Source organism: Jaculus jaculus, chromosome 19, assembly GCF_020740685.1.
Source record: "Jaculus jaculus isolate mJacJac1 chromosome 19, mJacJac1.mat.Y.cur, whole genome shotgun sequence".
Lineage (NCBI taxonomy): Eukaryota > Metazoa > Chordata > Mammalia > Rodentia > Dipodidae > Jaculus > Jaculus jaculus.
This window is the reverse complement of record NC_059120.1, coordinates 22,730,700-22,752,445: the sequence shown is the minus strand read 5'-3', so window position 1 is coordinate 22,752,445 and position 21,746 is coordinate 22,730,700. Positions and strand designations below refer to the sequence as shown.

The window sequence follows — 21,746 nt, the reverse complement described above, 5'->3', positions numbered from 1 at the left end:
CCCATGATCCTTCCTGTCTTTTTTTTTTTCTCTTTGGTGTACAGCTTTGAAATCTTGCTGAGAAGCAAATCTGTCCCTTCTGCTTTGGACGTTTATTTGTGGAAGTTCGGCAGGAGAACCTAGGCCCGTGCCAAGACCTGCCATGCTGCTGGGAGATCTGAATGTCCCTCCCTTCCCCCTTCTCCATGAATGTTGACAGAGGCGATGTGGCCTCTGGACTCACAGGTTCCCCCTGCACAAACACTGCGGTGTGGCATGCCTTGGTTTTCTTTCCTTTCCCTAGACCTTTTACTGTTCTGACTTCATTGTACCCATGTCCCTGTGCCTGCGGGCTGGCTGAACACTGAGTTCCAGAAAAGAAAAGGTTCAGTCTTGGGGGTCGTGACTACATGCTCCTGTCAATGTCCAGCTTGGTTCTTGGCTCTGCTCCCTGAATTCCTGAGGCTCAGGGGATGAACAGGGTGGGCTGCGCATTAGCTCGTGAGAGCTGGCCTTACCTTCTGCTCTGAAGGGTCATTCATTGCACTTTGTTAAATTTCAACTATGCGCTCCAATTTTCAGGTGGCTATTGCAGCATGAAAGTCTGGGAACACCCGCATGTCTCCGGGATTTTATGATGCCTCATTAGTGACTTACCTTCATGAATCCCTCTTTCCCCATTGCTAAGTCCTGGCGCTATTAACTTTCTCCTACTTCTGCAATGCAAGCTTTGGGAAGAGAGAAGGGGAGAATGAGGCCTCAGGGCCAGCAGCACTCTGGGCCAGAAACGAAACTAAGCCAGAAATGGGCTCTTGAAAACCATTAAGCCACAACAAAGATATTTGACTTACAGCATTAGTGATTTTTCTTGCCTATATCTGCCAAAAATGGTGTCTATACTGATAAAAATTTCTCCTTGGTGAAAAGACTTTAATGAAGAAGAAACAAAATAGAAATAGAAAAGAGTCCCTATAAGAAGTATATTCGGGAGCTTGGGTGGCACACACCTTTAATCCCAGCACTTGGGAGGCAGAGGTACGAGGATCACTATGAGTTCAAGGTCACCCTGAGACTACATAGTGAATTCCAGGTCAGCCTGGGCTAGAGTGAGACAATAAAATATTTTTAAAAGATGAAGTCCATTAGGCCTGTGGATTTATCATTTGTCTGCCTCCATTTTATTTCATTTTAAGACTTCTGTTATGCAGTAGCTAGGACTTGTTTTCTTAACGTTCCAGATGCTAACATTTTATTAATTATGCCCTTTACTATATGAACATATCACATGCTGATCATATTCCCAACGGCTTAGACTCTTAAATGCCCTCTCCCGGCCCCTATTCCACTGAGGGCCCTCCTCAGTGGGGTTTTTGGTACTCACTGTGAATCATTCAGTCTCTGTGGTAGAGTGGGTAGTGCCTCAGAGTACATATTCCCACCGTGTGGTTCTTACAATCTTTCTGCCTCCTCTTCTGCAATGAGCCCTGGTGGGTGTGTTGTAAGTCTCCTTTAGTGTTAAGCTCTCTGCAGCCTCTGGAGTGCTGCTCTGATGAGGTTTTGCATGTGTCCAGTGTCCATTGCCATCTCCCTGGAGTCAGGCCGGCGGTGAGAGCAGCGCTCATGTCTAAATTGCCACTTCCTCTGTGATGTCTCCTGGATCCTGGCAGATGTGACAGAGGAGACCCATCTCACCTAGGCAGTCAGCTATCTTTTCTTGTCATATTGATGGATTTTGGTTCTCCCTAGTATTTGTTGTGATCTGTGGGAAAAAAAAAAAAAAAAGATTCTCCAGCCAAGAGTGAGAACAGTATAGATTATAGGGGATAAACATAGTTATTTAAGAGACTTTTAGCAGGGGCTTCTCTGTGGAGTCTATGCCCTTCCTATCCATAGGATTCTGACTAGGTTATCAGTATCAGATGTGAGTTTTCTCCCACTGAGTAGACCTCCTATCCAATTAGAGAGCTTTTGATTACCCGCATAGGCTGTGTGCCACTATTGCACAGGTGTGTACATATTGTACAACTGGTTGATTTGGTAGCTTTCAAGATCCTCCTCTTCTCCTCCTCCTCTTCCTCCTTCTTCTTCTTTTTTCTTCCCCCTCCGCCTCTTCTTCTTCTTCTAATGAGAGAGCCACTGTAATTGAACTCCAGACATGTGTGCCACCTGTGTGCATGTACGAACTTGCACACTTGTGTCAACTTGTGTGTCTGGCTTGCATGGGATCTGAGAGGTTGAATGCGGGTCCTTAGGCTTTGCAGGCAAGCACCTCAACCGATAGGCCATCTCTCCAGCCTTCACATAGTACTTTCCAGCACTATGAGGGATAGCCAGCAGGGAGCTGGCTTTCTTCTAAATTCCAGCATGATCCCTTGATGTCCTGTGTCCACAGCCTGTGGTGCCTTCAGCAATAGAGTCTTGCCATTTCCAGATGCTAGCTTTATTGACTTGAAAAGAAAGGACTCGGAGAGGTCAAAGCTAAAAGAACTTAGGATAGAAGCAGGCCTCTGAGAGGTCTGCTGTTTAATATGAAGGATCCACAAGCCTGGCCTGTATTCAGTCAATATGGATTGAGTATCTATAACATGGTCACCTGTGTGTTAGGCAATGCGTTCTTACCGAGAATTTCAGCTTCTCACAGTTTACATTTTTCTGTGTGTGTATGTGTATCACTTGCTTTCTTGTTGCTGGGATGAAAAACCTGGCCAGAAGCAGCTTATGGAAGGAAGCGGTTCATTTTGTTGTAGGGTTTCAGAGGAAGGTCTGTTCCAGTGGAGACAGCCTGGCAGTGGCAGACAGCTGGCATCACACCTTCACATCAACAGGGAGGAAGCAGACAGCATCCCAGCACCGAATGGGTCTGCACTGTGGCACTTCAATGCCCTCCCCTTAGGGACTCACTTCCTCCAGCAAGGCAGGCTCCAGGTACATGCTTCCCCAACAGTGCCACCAACTGGGAACCAAGCATTCAAGTGCATGAGTCTATGGAGGACACCATAGATTTAATCCACCCCAGAAACCGTGTGGGAGTGCGGGCACACACGTGCCATGAAGTACACATGGAGACAGAGGGCAACTTGGGTGTCAGTCCCTACCTTCTACCTTGTTTTGAGGCAGGGTTTCTCATTCATGACTATGCTGGCCAGGCTAGTTATCCCTTGAGCTTCAGGGAAATTTCCATCAGTCTCCCTTTATGCTGTGGCACATGTGAGATTACGGATGCTCACACACTACAGCACCTGGCTTTGCATAGGATCCGGGGATCTGAACTCAGGTACTCACGCTTGCATGCCAGACACTTTATTCCATGGAGCCATCTTTACAAGTCTGCAAAACAGTAGCCCTGAATTGTTTAATGGGTTAGGATTCCACTGGAGAATCTGCTGGCTCTAAGTCTTTTCCCTAGGGTGTGTAAACACCACAGACATACAAGGGTGGGGACTCCTGGAGCCACTGAAGCCAGACTCCAGGTTAAGAGCTTTTTCAATGAAATCTCTTTCCTACTTTTCCTGAAAGGTTTCAGTATGGCCAGAGATTCCTTCCTGACTCTCGCTATGAAGTCATTAGCACCTGTCCCCAAGCACGGCAGAGTCCTGGTGCCTGCCTGATGACACACATAGCATTCCTTGGGGACAAAAGATTGCATCCTGCCTCTGGGTTGATACCCAGCTGATTGTCATTGAATAAGGATCCCATTTTCCCCATCTGTAAAATTGGCAGTAAGTTTTGTCCTACCTACATGTGTCCTAGGATTGTAGTGAGGGGCACATTAAAGAACAGATGGAAAAGCACTTGAAACCACAATTGTTTGGCTTTAACCAAAAGCAAGAATACAGTGGTCACTTGGCACCTTCCTCAGACCTCTGGGACTAGGGAGAGTTGGGTTTCACACAATGACCTGTCACTGTCCCTGAGTTCCAAGCTCAGTTTTTCTTTAGTCAACCACAGATACCAGACTGACAACCACTAGAAGAGAGAAAAAAAAAAAAAAACCCAAAACTAGTTTCTGTTGAGTCAAGGAGAGTCCTGTAACTTATCTGTTCATGTAACCCACAGCGCACCCTCTGGTTCAGACACTGTTCCCTCCAGCCTGGGGAGACCACATGTCTCGATGACCTGTCCCAGGAGAGGCAGTTTAGCATGTCCTGCCGCCCCTCCCAGAGCCCAAGTCTGAATTCTCCACTTATGACGCATTTCCTAGCACACAGGGAGCCCCTCCTGGTTGCTCCCTCACCCCCAAAGCAGCTTCCTCCCTTTTCATCTGATGCTTAACAACTGTCAGGTTGCAACAAACATGCTTCAAATCCACATTCTCCTGGCTGCCTAGCAACAACTTCCCTCCCGGATAAGTCTGGGCTTCCTGTAGCAGCAGCTCAGAACAGAACCTAGCCACTAGGGCTGTCTGTCCCTTGCTTCATATCCTTTTCACCTCTCATCATGGGTGCTTTCAAGACAGCCACCCATCCCTGACTCCAGAATCTTCCACTGGCCCTCAGAGCTCATATCATCACTATAAGTTGGCCCTGAAGCTCACTGGCCAGTTAGCCTGGCCAGCACAGACATGAACGAGAGATTCTGCCTAAAATCAAGGTAGAAGGTGGGCACTGACACCCAAAGGTGCCCTCTGTCTCCACGTGAGCCTCATAGCATGTGTGTGCCCACACTCCCACACGAACCCTGGGGTGGTTGAGGTGCATGACGTCTGTTTGGAGCTGGGGAGATGGCTCAGTGCATAAAGCACTTGTCACCCGAGCATGAGTACCAGGGTTTGGATCCCCAAGCCCCACTTACAAGCCAAACAGCACAGGGCAGCAGCACACCTGATGTGAGATGGGAGGCAGGCAGGAGGATTTCCCAGAAGCCTGTAGGCCAGCTAGCCCGGCAAAACACAGGGCTGTATGAAAGATCCTTCCTCAATGGACGTGGAAGACGAGGTCCCACCTGAAAAGTTGTCCTCTGACCTCCATGTGCACACTCACATGATCACACACACACGCATACACGTTATACACACACACTCAATTTACAAAATATTGTCTTCTTTGAATGGAGAAAATTTAACAAAAAACTCAACTTACAGGACCGTCTCTGCTTGTGCTAGTAGAGTGGCATCTATTGAATCCAGAGCATCAGTAAATACTGTCAAGATGACTTGAGGAGACGATACACTATGTTCTCCATGTGCATAAATCATATACATCTATAATAGAGCCTCTTGAGACCAAAGTTGTTTTTGTTGTTGTTGTTTGCTTTGGTTTTTCAAGGTAGGGTTTCACTCTAGTCCAGGCTGACCTGGAATTCACTATGTAGTCTCAGTGTGGCCTCAAACTCATGGCGATCGTCCTACCTCTGCCTCCTTAGTGCTGGGATTAAAGGTGTGCACCCCCACGCCTGACTGTATCACTTTCTTAATGCTCAGGGACTGCTTAGACCAACCACCCTTGAGACATACATAGAGACATATGGAGCCCTATTTGTAGACCTTGACCTTGGCTTGTCAATGCTGAACCCAGCTAAGACATGGAAATGTTATTTGTTATTTGAAAAATTAAGAAAACTTGGTATGGGAGTTTATGGGGTGTGTGTGGGTGTGTGTATGAGGAAAGAGAGAGAGGGAAGGAGAGAATATTTGTCATTTTTGTCTATGACCCTTTTTCTGGAAATGTCTTCACATTTCCATTCAAATAAATTTACAACCTCTTCTGGTTCTTTTGGCAAGAACAATTCTTGTTATTTGAATAGATAATGAAGAAGAAGGGAGGAGGGAATTCAAGGAAGACGAGAGCCCTGAGAGGGTTATTTTATAATTACTGGCAACATCAGTCAGAAGGCCGGTGCCCGCACACAGGCAGGAGGCTCTCCGGGAGCTGGGCTGCTGAGTTGGAAGCGTTAGGCCACCAGTACGAGAGCATCGTTATTCCCCACTCTCGCCCCAGAGGAGGAAGGGCAGGGCAGCTAGGATGCCAGGCACATAGTTGGAGCTTAGTAAAGGTTTGATTGATGAATATTATTCAATTATTAGCAAGATCAAAAAAGAAAGTGTTAGTCAGACACAAGAATGCATCTCAAGCTGCGCCCCCGGCCTCCCCACCCCGGCTCTCTCCCCCAGATTCCCGGACCTGTGCTTCTCTGGCTGTCTCTCCAGGCGAGCATGGCGTGCTGGCTTTCTTCACATGCCTGTCTCCACCTGGAATCCTAGGCTCCCCCCTGTGTCCACAGACGCTGCCCTCACCCTTCCAATCCCGGCTCATCGCCTTATAAACACCAGCTCATGTGTCACCTTCCTAGTCCCTGGGCACAACTGCCGAATCCCTCCTTGCCTGGTCAAGAAATCTCTTATGGAATCCAAAGGCTCCATAGATCCCGTCTCTTTTCCACTAGATCCTAGTCTGCTATTCATCGAAGGAACATGTAGTCATAGCGTAGCTGCCATGCACACACTCTGAAGATACAAAACAGAGCCTATTACGTTTAAGAAATATGTACTCTAGTTGAAAGACAGATGTGCTAAAAAGAATGAAAACATATAAGTGATAAGCTTATCACAGGAATTACAGGAAGAGCTAGTCAAGCAGCTGAGCCTTGGGGAAGGAGAGTAGGAAGGACACAATGGTGAGGGAAGAAGGCTTTCTTTTAACCTTTCAAAACTTATTAATTAGCTGGGGTGGTGGTGCACGCCTTTAATCCCAGCACTTGGGAGGCAGAGGTAGGAAGATCACCGTGAGTTTGAGGCCACCCTGAGACTACATAACGAATTCCAGGTCAGCCTGGGCTAGATTGAAACCCTACCTCAAAAAAAAAAAAGGTTTTTAGTTGATAATTTTCATTCATATGCATATTTATTTTGATCAAAATCTGCCCCCATCACCCCCACCCCATATCCCTCCTTCACCAAACTTCTTCCAACTCGTTCCTCTTCTGCTTTGGTGCCTTTTTTGTTGCTGTCCTCATCCATTCTCCATGATGACTTATAGATGGGTCCAACAGAGTACGGGTCTGGGGACGGTGGTGACAGCAGCCGTGAAGTTATGAAGGCAGCGGTCACTTCGCGTCTGGAAGCCTGTGTCGGAAGTTTTCCTTCTCATCCTCCGATCCTCCGGCTCTTACTTTCTTTCTACCCCCTCTTCCGCAATGCTTCCTGAGCCTGGGAGGTCATGATAGAGACATCTCAATTAGTGACAGGCACTCCATAGTCATTTACTCTCAGCACTTCAATGAGTTTTGAGTCACTGCCATCTGCAACAGGAAGCTTTGCTAACCAAAGGCGAGAACAGCACTAATTAGTGGCCATAAACAAATATTTAGTGGGTAATTTGATGGATACAACATATCTATTTAGTCTAACAACAGTAATAACTTCCCCTATAGGACCCACTAAGCCATAGGCTTTTGACTAAGTTTCCATTTCCAGCATGAATTCCCTCCCATGGAGTGGGCCTCAAATCCAATCAGAGAGCAGTTGGTTACCCTCAAAACAGAAATGCCACTATTGCACCACTGGGCACATCTTGCCTGGCTGATTAGTTATGTAGTTTACAGGTTCCGCTAAGACTATTGATAACATTTCTCCACCAGCATACTGCATAGCACTTTCCAGAACTATGATAGGTAGTCAGCTGGATCCCTGGCTTTGTATCCATTTAAAATTTTAAAAAATAATTGTAATTTTGTTGCAGTTACCTTCTCATTATTGCTGGGACAAAATACCCCAAACCAGCTGATGGGAGGAAAGGCTTTATTTCAGGTTTACATTGTCAAGAGGAAGTTTCATCACAGTGGACAAAGCATGGCAGAGCAGAGGCTAGGCATCACATCTTACCACAGCAGCTGGATGGTAGCAGCAAGAGTGAGTGATCTAGCTAGATACAGTAGGGATGGGCTACTAAACCTCATGTCTGTCCCCAGTGGCTCCACATCCCAAAGGCTCCACCAGCTAGGGATTAAGTGTGAGACTTCATCACACATGAAGCTACAGGGCACGTTTCACATTGAAACCACCACTGCATGTATGTGCAGTGTGTGTATGCATGTTGGTATGTGTGTAAGCACAAATTGTGTGATGTGTGTGTGTGTGTGTGTATAGACCAGAGACTGATTTGGACATCTTCCTTGTTCACTGAGCACCTTGTATACTGAGGCAGGGTTCTTTCATTTGAATCTAAATCTCACCAATTCAGCTAGCTTAGCCAGTCAGCTTACCCTGGGTCCCTTGTCTCCATTGCCTAATCAGTGGGATTACAGACTGCCACCATGCTTCCCAGCATTTATGAGGGGCCAGGAGATCTGAACTCAGGTCCTCACACTTTCATAGAAAGCACTTTATCAACTGATCCATGTCCCAGCCCCTCCACTTTTGGGGTGTGTGTGTGTGTGTATGTGTGTGTGTTCATGGGTGTTTGATGTATCACCATTGTGTGTATCACCATCTACCTGCATGAGTCTCATGCAGAACCCAGGGGAAGACATCAGCTGTCCTCTGTCACTCGTGTGCCTTGTTTCCCTGAGATGGTCTTTCACTTGTTCTACAGCACCCAATTTTTCACTTAGCCTGGCTGTCCAGGAAGGCCTTAGTGTCCTTCTGTCTCTGTGCCCTACAGTTCTGGAATTGCAGTTATGTGCAGCAACATTTGACTTCTTACATGGGTACTGGCGATCAAACTCAGGTCCCCATATTTGGGAGGCAAGCACTCTTACTATGCCATCTGCTAGCCTCCCACCTCCCGGCTTCTAGATTTTTTTAAATTGTGTGTGTGTGTGTGTGTGCATGTGTGTGTGTGTGTGTGTAAATGTGTATGTGTATGCACATGCTGCAGCACACACATGGAAGTCAGAGGCTACCAAGAGGTGTCTGAGCTCTTCTCTCACCTTCCTTGGGACCGAATCCATTATTAGTAGTGATAATCTGTGTATGGACACATCATATGTTGGTACCATCATTTCCATCCTCCTTTCCCCACTCCACTGGGGGCCCTCCTCAGTGGGATGGCTGCTACTCACCATGGGGTGTGAGTTAACAGTTGTGAGGGCACCAGTCAGTCAGGAGACACGGCATCTCTTGCTGCTGCAAAAGTGCACCAGACCAGTGGCTCACGGACTTCCAGATCTCCTGGCTCTGCCTCCCATGGTCACAGGCACTCTAGGACTACAGAACAATGTGGCGCTTAAATCGGGCTTTACATAGACACTGAAAAGGATTGAAATCACATTGACAGCTTTGTGAGCAAGGACCTTTAACTTCTGAGAAATCTTCCAGTTTTCCCACTTCCATTTAAAAAATATATTTATATTTATTTGAAAGAGAGAAAGTTTGAGCATGCCAGGGCCTCTAGCCACTGTAAACAAATTCTAGATGCATGTGCCACTTTGGGCATCTGGCATCATGTGAGTACTGGGGAATCAAACCCAGGCTTGTTAAATTTTGCGAACAATCACTTTTACCCTCTCAGCCATCTCTCCGGGCCCCACTTCCTTTTTTAAAAATTATTTTATTCACTTGAGAGAGAGAGAATGGGCATGCCAGGGCATTCAGACCCTGTAAACAAATTCCAGACACATGCACCATCTTGTGCATCTGGCTTATGTGGGTCCTGGGGAATTGAACCTGGGTCCTTTGGCTTTGCAGACAAGCATCTTAACTGCTAAGCCATCTCTCCAGCCCCACTTCCTTTTTTTTGGCTTTTAAAGGTAGGGTCTCACTCTAGCCAAGCTGACCTGAATTCACTGTGTAGTCTCAGGGGTGGCCTCAAATTCACAACAATTCTCCTACCTCTGCCTCCCAAGTGCTGGGATTGAAGGTGTGTGCCATCACTCCCAGCCCCCATTTCCATTTTTAATAGAGCATCAATGTAATAGAATTTGACCTCACGATGAAAAAACTAAACTTTATTTACTTCTTTTAAATAAAAAGGTCATTTAAGCCAGACATGGTGGTACATGTCTACAATTTCAGCACTTGAGAGGCAGAGGAAGGAGGATTGAGAGTTCAAGGCTAGCCTGGGCTACATAGGAGCCCCCCCCCACCCCAACAAAAGGCAACTTAAAAGCTGACTTGTGCCACAGAACCTTCTTCACCTGAGTGTTGGCCGGTGTACATCATAGTCTTTACAGCAGCCTCTACTTGCCCCCCAACATGCGGGATTTGAGATTTCCAAGTGTTTCTTAAACTACTACAGAAAATACAGTGAGTGCAATGGATCCAAATTTTAAGCAATTAAAAACTTAAATACATTTTAAGACCCTGTCCTTAATGAGCCTATCATTTTATAGAATATCAGGCATATTAAGAATTAAAATCAGTCTACTTGTTTCTATTATACGAGCATTCATGGGCTGGAGCGATGGTTCAGCAGTTAAGGCACTTGCCTCTAAATCCTAACTTCCCAGGTTCTATTCCCCAGGACCCATGTGAAGCCAGACATGCAAAGTGACACATGCATCTGGAGTTCGTTTACAGTGGTTGGGGGTCCTGGCGTGCCCATTCTCTCTCTGTCTCTCTCTCTCTCTCTCTCTCTCTCTCTCTCTCTCTCTCTCTCTCTGTGTGTGTGTGTGTGGGTGTGTGGGTGTGTGGGTGTGTCTGGGCATGGTAATGCATGCCTTTGATCCCAGCACTCAGGAGGCAGAGGTAGGAGGATCGCTATAAGTTTGAGGCTCCATTGAGACTACATAGTGAATTCCAGGTTAGCCTGGGCTTGAGTGAGACTCTACCTCGAAAAACAAAAAGGAAAAAGAAAAATAAAAAAAGCATTGGCTCACTCATGGGACATGGTTTGAGTCCGTCCAGTGAGGCTAGCACACAGACGCAGTCTCCATCAATATGACGTTTAGAGGGCAGCGAGAGAGACAGGTGGTGAGTAAGCAAAGGGACCACCACCACCAGTAAAGAGGGGGAGGAAGGAAATACACAAGGTGCCTTCTTGGAGCACAACAGGGCAAGAGCGAGCAAAGAGGCACAGGGAGGACATAAGCGCTGAAATCCACCTGGGGCACAACTGTGATCCCCGAGGGTCATTGCACAGGAATCAGACTTGAAAGAGAGATTTGCTGCGATGGGAAAGGAGGGGGAAAGGAGTGCCTAGCCAAGGGGCAGGCGAGGGCAGGAGGGCGGCGTGGTGGAGGAGAAGCGCGGGGAGAACCAGGCACCGGCCTGGGCCACGTGCGTCCAGCCTGCCGTGCACCTTCCTTCAGGGACGCAGCAGGAAGCCACAGGAAACTGCTCAGGGAAAGTGGCATGACCATACCAGCTTGAGAAGCTGCTCACAAGGAGACCAAGGACAAGGAGGCCAAGGGACCAGCAAAAAGGCCACTGGGATGCAAAATTCTAGGAGGGAGGTAAAAATGACAGTCTGACTGAGGTTGAACAATAACAACAAAAAGACGGGGCTGGAGAGATGGCTCAGTGGTTAAGGTGCTTGCCTGCAAAGCCCAGGGACCCACGTTTGACTCTCCCGCTTCCCACATAAGCCAGACAGACAAGGTCACACAAGTGCACAAGGTTGCACATGCACACAAGTGGTACACGCATCTGAGTTTGATTACAGGGGCTGGAGGCCCTGGCGCACTAATTCTCTCTTTCTCTCTCTCTCTTGCTCTTGCTCTCTCACATTAAAAAAAATAAAATAAAAAGGCCAGTCTGTTGGGTTTGCCTCAAAAAGAAAAAAAAGGCAGGGAAAGTATGTACTTTTTTTTTTTTTTTCAAGGTAAGGTTTTACCCTAGCCCAGGCTGACCTGGAATTCACTATGTAGTCTCAGGGTAGCCTTGAACCCATGGTGATCATCCTACCTCTGCCTCTCAAGTGCTGGGATTAAAGGTGTGCACCACCACCCCCAGCTTTGTACTTAATCTTTTTATTTACTATTTTATTTCACATGAAGCATTTCTTACTATATTTATTTATTTAAAAGCAAAAGGAGATAGGATAGAAGACAGAGAGAGAGAGAATCAGTGTGTCAGGGCCTCTAGCCACTGCAAGCAACCTCCAGATGCATGTGCCACTTTGTGCATCTGGGCTTACTGGGTTCTGGTGAATTGAACTCTGGTTGTTAGGCTTTACAGGCAAGCACCTTAACCACTGAGCCAGCTCTCTAGCCCACATAATTTTTTTTTTCTGTTCTTTTGAGATAGGGTCTCACTCCAGTCCAGGCTGACCTGGAATTCACTATGTAGTCCTAGGCTGGCCTTGAACTCATAGGGATCCTCCTACCTTTGCCTCCCAAGTGCTGGGACTAAAGGTGTGTGCTATCATACCTGGCTACTAGACTATTTTATTCTAGTGATAAGTTGGTTCTGGACAAGGCCTACCAGCTCCCTGGATTCAATTCCCAAACCACCCATGTAAGTCAGATGTTAAGTGGCACAAGTGTCTGGGGTTCGTTTACATGCCTATACCCACACACATACACTAAATAAATGGATTTTTGTGTGTGTGTGTGCTTTTGAGGTAGGGTCTCGATCTAGCCCTGAAATTCACTATGTCATATCAGGATGGCCTCAAACACATAGTGATTCTCCTACCTCTGCCTTACAAGTGCTGGGATTAAAGCATGGGCCACCATGCCTGGCATAAATAACAAATTTAAAAATAGATTGAATAATGTAGTGAGTCCTATTTGGCTTAATTTTTTTTCTCTCTCTCTACCTCCCTTCCTCCCTCTCTCTATCTTTCTTTCTTACTTTCTTCCAATTTATAGGATCTCACTCTGTGGCCCAAGCTGGGCTGCAACTTAGGGTGATCCTATTATTTCAGCCTCCTGAAGTCTGGGGATTATAGGCACAAGTCACCACTCCTGGCCTTGCCTTTTTGAGTTTCTGAAGTTTTCTTTTAAAGCAAATTACAAGCAACATATTATTTTACCTTTACATCCTTTCTAAGTATCTCTAACAAAGAACTTACGGATGTTACCAAAGAAAATAATACTAGGTCCAACTTAACAAAATTAATAATTCCTCAATATGATTGATTACTCAGCCAGTGTCCACTCACCTTCCTGTTCTGATCCAGGTCAGGATCAGAAATCCACATGGCCTAGCTGGGCATGGTTTCACACTCCTTTAATCCCAGCACTTGGGAGGCAGAGGTAGGAGGATTGCTGTGAGTTCAAGGCCACCCTGACACTACATAGTGAATTCCAGGTCAGCTTCAAGTAGAGCGAGACCCTACCTCAAAAAACCCAAAACCAAAAAAGAAATCCACATGGTCTCTTAATTAAATATTCATATTTATTTATTTGAAAACACACCAGGGCCTCCTGCCACTGTAAACAAATTTCAGATGTATGCACCACTTTGTGTATCTGGCTTTACATGGGTACTAGGGAGTCAATCACACCAGCGTTGTTAGGCTATGCAGTCAAGTCCCTTAACTGCTGAGCCATCTTTCCAGCTCCCACATGACCTTTTATTGGTCCCTTTTCATCTCTAATTATCTTTAGGAGGGAAGAAGGCAGGGCTTGATAATAATATCCCATCCAGCTGGAAAGATTGCTTAGTGGTTAAGGCACTTGTCTGTGAAGCCTAAGGAACAAGGTTCAAATCCCTAGAACCCACCTAAGCCAGATGCTCAAGGTGGTGCTTGTGTCTGGAGCTTATCTGTAGTGGCTAAGGCCCTGGCATGCCAATTCTCTCTCTCTCATAAAAATATTTACACCAGGCATGGTGGCACACGCCTTTAATCCCAGCACTTGGGAGGCAGAGGTAGAAGGATCACCATGAGTTCAAGGCCACCCTGAGACTAGAGTGAATTCCAGGTCAGCCTGGGCTAGAGTGAGACCCTACCTCAATAAACCAATAATAATGATGATGATGATGGTGATGTCCCATCAATGCACGTTTTACCTGCTTACTTGCTTCCTTCCTTCCTCCCCACCCTACTCAACCCCACCATCCAACAGAAAAGAAAGGAACTAAAATGCTTTGCCCAGCATACATTAAAGCTACATTCAAGGAATTTGCACAGAAGTCCTGGCAAGACTAATGCTCAGGCCTCATGCTCAGGGCAAACAGATGAAAGCTGCAGCTCAGAGCCCTGTTCCCAATGGCAACTTAAAAAAAATATTTGAGAAAAAGAGACAGACAGAGAGAGAGAGAGAAAGATGGGAGTGGAGAAGAGTGGGGGTGGGGAGAGAATGGTGTGCCGGGGCCTCTAGCTATTGAAAACGAACTCCAGATGCATGTGCCACTTGTGCATCTGGCTTATGTGGGACCTGAGGAACAGAATCTGGGTCCTTTGGTTTTGCAGGCAAGCACATTAACCACTGAGCCATCTCTCCAGCCCCCCACCACCCCCATGGCAACTTTGCAGCAAAGAAATTCTTCCCTTGTTGGCTTTGTATCTCTCATGAATAACAAAGTTTATCTTTTTCTTTTATTTTATTTTTAAGGAAGGGTATTACTGTAGCCTAGGCTGATCAATGTATAGCCCATACTGGCCTTGCACTCATTGTGATCCTCTTACCCCAGTGCTGGAATTAAAGGCATGAGCTACCTCACTTAGCCAAAGCCTCTCATTTTATAGTGAGAAAATATACCTGAAATGCTAATTTCCTGAATGCACCTAAATGTATTCCACAGGTTCAGGGTCAGAGAGAATGCAAAAGAGTTCTTGCTCCTCCCACAACACAAGAAGGTAGAAATGGGAGCCCTGGGATTGGGGTGGCAGTCAGAATTACCCTTGTTTCTCAGCTTTCGCTGCTAACTAGACTGGCCCAGCCATCATTCATTCATTCACCCAGGTGATAAGGAGCTGAGGGTTATGGCCCAGGGCCTGCAGGCACTTGAATGAGGATGTGCCAAGCTTGTTAAGACGCCCAAGACTCTGTCCAAGCTACTCAGAGTGTCCACCTGAGTTTGAAAACCACTGTCTTAAAACCTAGAAGATTCTTTAGGCTATCAGCAATTCATGTCATTTTGAAGCTATAAAGTATAAAAGTGGGCTGGGTAGATGGCTCAGCAGTTGAAGGCACACTTTCTTGGGGGGCTTGTAAGCCTGGGTTTCCTTCTCCAGGAAGCATGTAAAAGCAGATGCACAAAGTGGCCATGAGTCGGGAGTTGGTTTGCAGTGGCCGGAGGCCCTGGCTCACCTAGACACACACACTCTCTTTCACTCTCAATTAAACAAATAAAAACATTCCAAAATTAAAGCCAATCAGGACTTAAACTTAGTGTTCAAGAAGTTCACATCAGGCTCCAGGGCTGAGAGGCAGCAGTCATGGGCTTTCGTGTGGACGGGACCCAACCAGTTCTGACATGTCCCATGGGCAAGTACCACCTGAACACTCCTCTCACGGAACTGGAGAATTGGCAAGGAAACTTCTCGCTGGCTCCTGCTTGAAAAGAAAGATGATGGAACTGGCAGAACCTTCCATGAGGGAGTAGTGTTGAAGAGCGGAAGAGAGGCATCCTGCCCACAAGGGACACAAAGCGGAAAAGGCCTGGGCCGTGAGGAGAGCTGGCAGAGCCTCCAGAATCCTGACGTGGACAGATGGTCGTCCTTGGCCGCAGCCTGCCTTCACACTGCACCATCTGGACTCTGTTTTCTTTCCTCCTGGAGTCTTGTTTGGTGTCACTAAACCAGCAACCAGAATCACGCTGGCGTATTCCAAGTCACCAAGAGACTATTTGTGATTGACTAGCTCAGCAGGGAAACTTGGAATAAGAGCCTTTGATTGTTCCCAATTAAAGAATTCTGTTTCTGAAAGCGATCTTGCAGGACAAGTCCTGCAATCAGAAAGCAGAGAGTGGTTTTTGAGGATGTGAGAGATCAGATGCCTGTGTGTGTGTCTATATTTTTAAATATTTTGTTTTCTATCAATTACAGCTTCCTACGGTCTTAGACAGCCGTTCTCAGGGTATCGACTTGAGATCTTGGGGAAGAGTATTATCTGATATATCACCAAGAATTCAGGAGGTAAGAGCCTAATGCTATTAATTATAGTTTTATTATGTCTTTATCTCCTTTGCCACATGTAGTATGTCAAGTAATTTCATTTTACCCCACACCAATTCATGGAGAAACACATTCCTTTTTTCTATCTAACAATTTTCAAACACTTGTTCGTACTCTGAAGTGCCTGTGCTCCTAGGATAGAGGTAAACAGAACAGGAACATCCTGGGCTGGAGCGATGGCTCAGCAGTTAAGGTCCTTGCTTGAAAAGCCTGACAACCTGTGTTTCATTCCCCAGTATTCACATAAAGCCAGATGCACACAGCGATGCATCTGGAGCTCACTTACTACAGCAAGAGGTCCTGGCACACCCATTCTCTTTGTCTCTTTCTCTCTCTCCTTGCAAATAAATAAATGAATAAAAAAAAAAAAGCAGGGCTGGAGAGATGGCCTAGTAGATAAGGAACTTGTCTGTGAAGCCTAAGGACCCAGGTTCGATTCTCCAGTATCTACGTAAGCCAGATGCACAGGTGGCATAGGCATCTGAGTTCATTTGCAATGACTAGAGACCCTGATGTGCCCATTATCTTATCTTCTCTCTCTCTCAAAGCAATTAATTACTTAACTTTTAGAAAAGAACCATCCTTCTGATTCTACACCAAGGAATAAATACCACTGGAGTAGACATCTTGTCTGGTATGGCCCAATTCACGCTGTGAGTTCTAGCACTGTGGAGGTCCATTATTCATTTATGCTCGTAAAACCTACATACATAATACCATTAATGATAATAGCACATAATTATATGGTCATATGGTGCTTATAGGTGCTAGTCTAAGTGGTTTAGTACATGGTTTCATTTCATCCACTCCAAAGTGAACTTTTTAAAAAAAATATTTCATTTATTTATTTATGAGAGAGAAAGAGACAGATAGAAAGAGAGAATGGGCACACCAGGGCCTCCAGCCACTACATATGAACTCCAGACACATGCGCCCCCTTGTGCATCTGGCTTATGTGGGTCCTGGGGAATTGAACCCAGGTCCTTAGGCTTCACAGGCCAATGCCGTAACTGCTAAGCCATTTCCCCAGTCCCAAGGTGAACTTTTTAGTGTTTTTATATAAAATGTGTATACATTTTACTTAATATCTGATTGTATAAATCTTCTCAAATATAGAAACTGATTCCTCCACTCAATAGTTGATGATGACGGAGATGTAACCATGAATAGAGAAATATAGTCCCTGCCCTTTTGGAACATACAATCAATGGAGAAGAGAAACACAAAATAAGCAACAAAGTAATTCCTTTCAGATGTGGTGAATATTATGAAAGGGCAGCAGATGGGGAAATGTAATTTTCCCCAAGCTTTTCTATCTTCTGTATTCCCACCTGCCCTAGGCTCAGCCAACTTAGGATGTTCTAAAGTTGGAATCTGTTTTTATAAAACTAAGCTCAACCTCGGTAAAGCAGGAGTCCTGCTGAGCAGGGAAGTGAGAGAAAGGCCCAGTGTCCTGGTGGCCCACCTGCCACAGGGGGAGTCTAACAGTCTTCTCTTTATAGCATTAAAAAAATAAAAATAAAAATAAACCCTCCTTATCAGCATCATAGTGCTGAAGCTGAATGTAGATGATTTCCCAAATGCCTGTCTACACTTTTACTTCTTTGTGGGAGCTCCAGGAATCTCTTCCCTGTCTAGATAGCGCGTCTACGCATTTGTGAGCTAGATTGAAGCGGATGACCTAGTTTATATTAATTGATATTCGACCATTTGACCCAGCACAGCCTTTCATTTCTGAATGCTTTGATTAAATGGGCAACATAATAATTGTAATAACCCCTTCTGAGATGGTCATAAGACCCACTGTTGTTGAAGCAATTTGAGGTCCTGCCTTTCCTACCGGAGCACAGGCTGTGAGGACGGCCCGGCGCTGCGGGACTGCACAGGGCGCGCGTGGTCTCGGAGGCCCGCCGCGTGCGCACAGGGAGCGCCCACGTGAGCGCAGCTGGGGCGGTCGGAGGGTGTTCGCCGTCTCGCCTGGCTGCATCCTAATGGTTTTTTAATTCCCAAATGTCTTTGAACGTGAGTAATAAGGCATGCTTAGGGAATAAAAACAACGTGGCTTTTATTTTGGATTTTCCCCGAAGATAAAGCCCCATGGCCTATGGGAACCAGGACACTGGACTCATGGCCAGTGTGTCCCAAGCCTAGTTCTTCGGAGACAAATTCATCTTCAAAGGACAAGGTCGCCAGTGCCATGACATCTATAAGAAGAGGAAAGCTTGTTTTAGTTGACGTAGAATTTGAAGTGTTCTTCTAAGAAAGGAGATTTCATCTGGTGTGCATTTGCCTGAATCATAAGACTCACATACACACACACACACCACAAACATACATATTTCAGGTAAGTGAAAGAGTTCCACATGTGATTGAATTAAATTAATAAAATAATTTTTCCAGCATAAAATATCAGATTCTAAATTCTTGGGCCAAAGAACTTTCCCCTGGCCTTGTCTTTCTAGAACAAAGCCATTTCTCCATCACCCCATTTCCCAAGTTTCCCCAGTATTTCCATCTTTACAGGATAACAGAACCCAGGAGCTGGTTCACAGTTGTTTCCCTGAACACACATCCCCAAGGAACTCAAATAAGGAGCCGCAGGCTACACCAAAAAATTCTCTGCATCTGCTCTCTGATTTTCTCTGAGGGTCTTTCTTTCCCCTGGTCCTCATATAGATGGCAGTAGGGTTTCTGTTTTGCTTTGTTTTGTTTTATTTTGTTTTTGTTTTTTACAGCTGGATTAAGGATTGCTGAGAATACACATGTTTTCTTTAAAATGTAGGATTATGTGCAAATATCTTGATTCTAGCTGCTTTAAACTAACTCAGAGCCTTTCCCTTGCCCTAGTTTATCCATCGGCCAAGTGTTCAGGACTTGCTGTGGGTAACCAGACCCCTCCTGCAGAACAGTGGTCCCGAGACCTTCACACAGCTGATGGGCATCCTGTCCGACCTCCTGTGTGGTTACCCAGAGGGAGGGGGCTCTAGAGTCTTCTCCTTCAACTGGTACGAAGACAATAACTACAAGGCCTTCCTGGGGATTGATTCCACAAGGAAAGATCCTGTCTATTCTTACGACAAAAGAACAAGTAAGTTTTCCGAGTCCTTCAAGCACATTGGCAGTGTTTGTTAAGATAATGGGCTGACACTTTCCGAAGAAACTAGTCCCCGGGTCAGCTCTCCTTGGCTTTGTTGAGTGGCCTTGGGCAGAGCGGTGCTTGGAAAAGACTCTGGATGTGAGCCATGGAAAGCGCAGAGGCCCACTTGGAAAGGGAACAGAGGGGACATTTCCCACTGAAGTCGTTGAACTGGGGTTAAGTTCCAGAGAAAGAGAAGAGTGATAAATGATGAGGCACCCCAGAGTTGCAACTAAGCTCAGGTCAAAAGGGTCCTGGCAAGTCAACAAAGCTGACAAATCCCTGGCAAGTCATCGCCCCCACCTTTCACTATTTGGGGGAGGGGGACAGGTGGGGAAGGCTCTGATGAGGTAAAGCAAGATGGAGCAATGAAGAAACACAACTGGGTGAACCTCCTGTGGTTACAGGCCCTGGTGTGCCCATTCTCTTTCTCACCACCCCTCCACTCTGTCATAGATAAATAGATAAATATAAAATATTTTTTTAAAAATTGTAAAGAGGGGCTGAGGAGATGGTTCAGTGGATAAAGTGCTTGCTGTACAAACAAGAGGATCTGAATTCAGATCCTCAGAACCCATGTAAACTGCTGGGTGGGCCTGGCGAGGCTCACATATAACCCCCGCACTGTGAAGGCAGAGCAGGGAATGCCCGGGCTCTCGAGCTATAGCTAGTTCAGCTGCATTGGTAAGCTCTAGGTTAAGGAGAAACTTCATCTCAAAGAGGAAGGTGGAGAGTGACTGAGAACAATCTCCAATATGCCAATGCATACGACATGTATGCACACATCACACACACAAACACAGGCATAGAACTTGCAAAGGCACCAAAAGATACTGGGCCTCGAAACAGCTGCATGCAACAAAGAAGGGCAACAGTTAATGGGCATGAAAATCATTGGAAGCTGAAGCTGAGGTTTCAAAGGTGAGGTCTTAGCCGGGCATGGTGGCACACACCTTTAATCACAGCACTCAGGAAGCAGGGGTAGGAGGATTTCCATGAGTTTGAGGCCACCCTGAGACTCCATAGTGAGTTCCAGGTCAACCTGGGGTAGAGTGAGACCCTACCTCGAAAACACAAACAAACAAACAAAGATGGGGTCTTTACTTGGGCTCTCATTCCCTTTCATCTGAGAATGGCCTCTGCTCTGCGCCATAACCACAAGCCGGCTTCTCAGCCTCCTTCTTGTCAGCAGGATAGGCCACAAGGCAAGCCCCATCCTCTGTCACTGTGGAGGACATTGTGGAGAGGTACTGTGAGCTTGTGTCACTCCTGATGAACTTGCTATTGGTGGGATCCAGCTGAATAATTTAGATTATTTCTCAAACCCTCCAGTATGGAATTGCATGAGAATAAGACATGTGGTTTGGTGCACTAATGACTATGTTTAGTTATGAGCAACAGGGAGGTTCTATAAATCTGTCCCTTCTCTCTTGACAGCATCCTTTTGTAATGCATTGATCCAGAGCCTGGAGTCCAACCCTTTAACCAAAATAGCCTGGAGGGCGGCAAAGCCTTTGCTAATGGGGAAAATCCTTTTTACTCCAGATTGCCCCGCTGCACAAAGGATACTGAGGAATGTAAGATCTGAGCTGGTCTTGTTTCCCTATGCCTTGGACCTCCCAGAAGAGAGTCGTGTGTGTGTGTGTGTGTGTGTGTGTGTGTGTGTGTGTGTGTGTGTGTGTGTATTTTAATATGCTCCTGGCAATGAGCCCCCTGTTTATTTTTCACTAAGTGGACTCTTGGGTTTCCTCCCCCATTTGCAGTCATCACAGGAATGCCTCGCCCCAGTGCCCCTGCTTGGGGCCTCCCTCTCCGCAGCAGCTTACAAAGATGTTTTCTTTCCCACTGCTTGAATTAGATCCCTAATAGGTGGGTTCACGGTTCTCTGAATCCTGGCTTCCTGGAACAAAGATAGGGAGGAGTCCAGATTTATTTTAATGATGTTCTGAGACAATAACATTGACCTTATATGTACCTCTGAGATACTAGCAAATTAGATCCTGTCAGTCCTGGAGGCTGGCAGTGGTAGCGTTCTGAGAAATACCAATAGGTTGGAAAAGTCAGAATACTTTCATTAAAAGCCTTTTTGAAATATGAAAGGTTTATGATGAACAGGAAAGATGGAACCACAGGTTCTCTTTTCACTTTTTTCTCCCCTCTGTCCTCTGTCTCTCTGGGTGTGCATGTGTCCGTCTGCTTTTAGGCAAACTCAACATTTGAAGAACTGGAACGTGTTAGGAAGCTGGTCAAGGCCTGGAGAGAAGTGGGGCCCCAGATTGAGTACTTCTTTGAGAACAGCACCCAGATGACCATGATCAGAGTAAGGGTGACTCGCCTTGGAAGTTGGGGAGGGGAGAGGAAGGGCTAGAGAAGCGGTTCTGCTAGAGGTAGATCAGACTATGTCAAACAAGACCCAAAGGCACTGCTTCTGGAAGCTGCCACCAAGTAGAATCACTGCCTTTGGGTAGGGCATCGATGCTTGAATTCTGGGGGAAATCTAAAAGTTTCTCTGAGCCCATCTGGCTCCTTAGGCATCTCAAGTTTATGAACTCACTTCAGAGCCCGAAGATGCTTGTTTATTTCTATCTGGTCTCACTGCAACTTGGCAAAGCCAAGAGACAAGAGTTCTGTGTAGTAGGGTAATTGAAACAGAACCCCCAAAGAATCCATGAAGAAGAAATTTCCTCTAT

General features: G+C 46.1%; 1 protein-coding gene across 1 annotated transcript in view; it reads left to right on the top strand.

The window, feature by feature from the left end:
- The first annotated feature begins 15,751 nt into the window (after positions 1–15,751).
- The window catches only part of Abca4 (ATP binding cassette subfamily A member 4), a 124,033-nt gene continuing 118,038 nt past the window's right edge, over positions 15,752–21,746 (top strand). The window contains exons 1-4 of the mRNA XM_004663937.2: positions 15,752–15,881; positions 18,768–19,008; positions 20,494–20,633; positions 21,260–21,376. Of these exons, the coding sequence (XP_004663994.2) occupies positions 18,855–19,008; positions 20,494–20,633; positions 21,260–21,376 (411 nt within the window). The 5' untranslated portion in view covers positions 15,752–15,881; positions 18,768–18,854. The remainder of the gene's footprint in view (positions 15,882–18,767; positions 19,009–20,493; positions 20,634–21,259; positions 21,377–21,746) is intronic.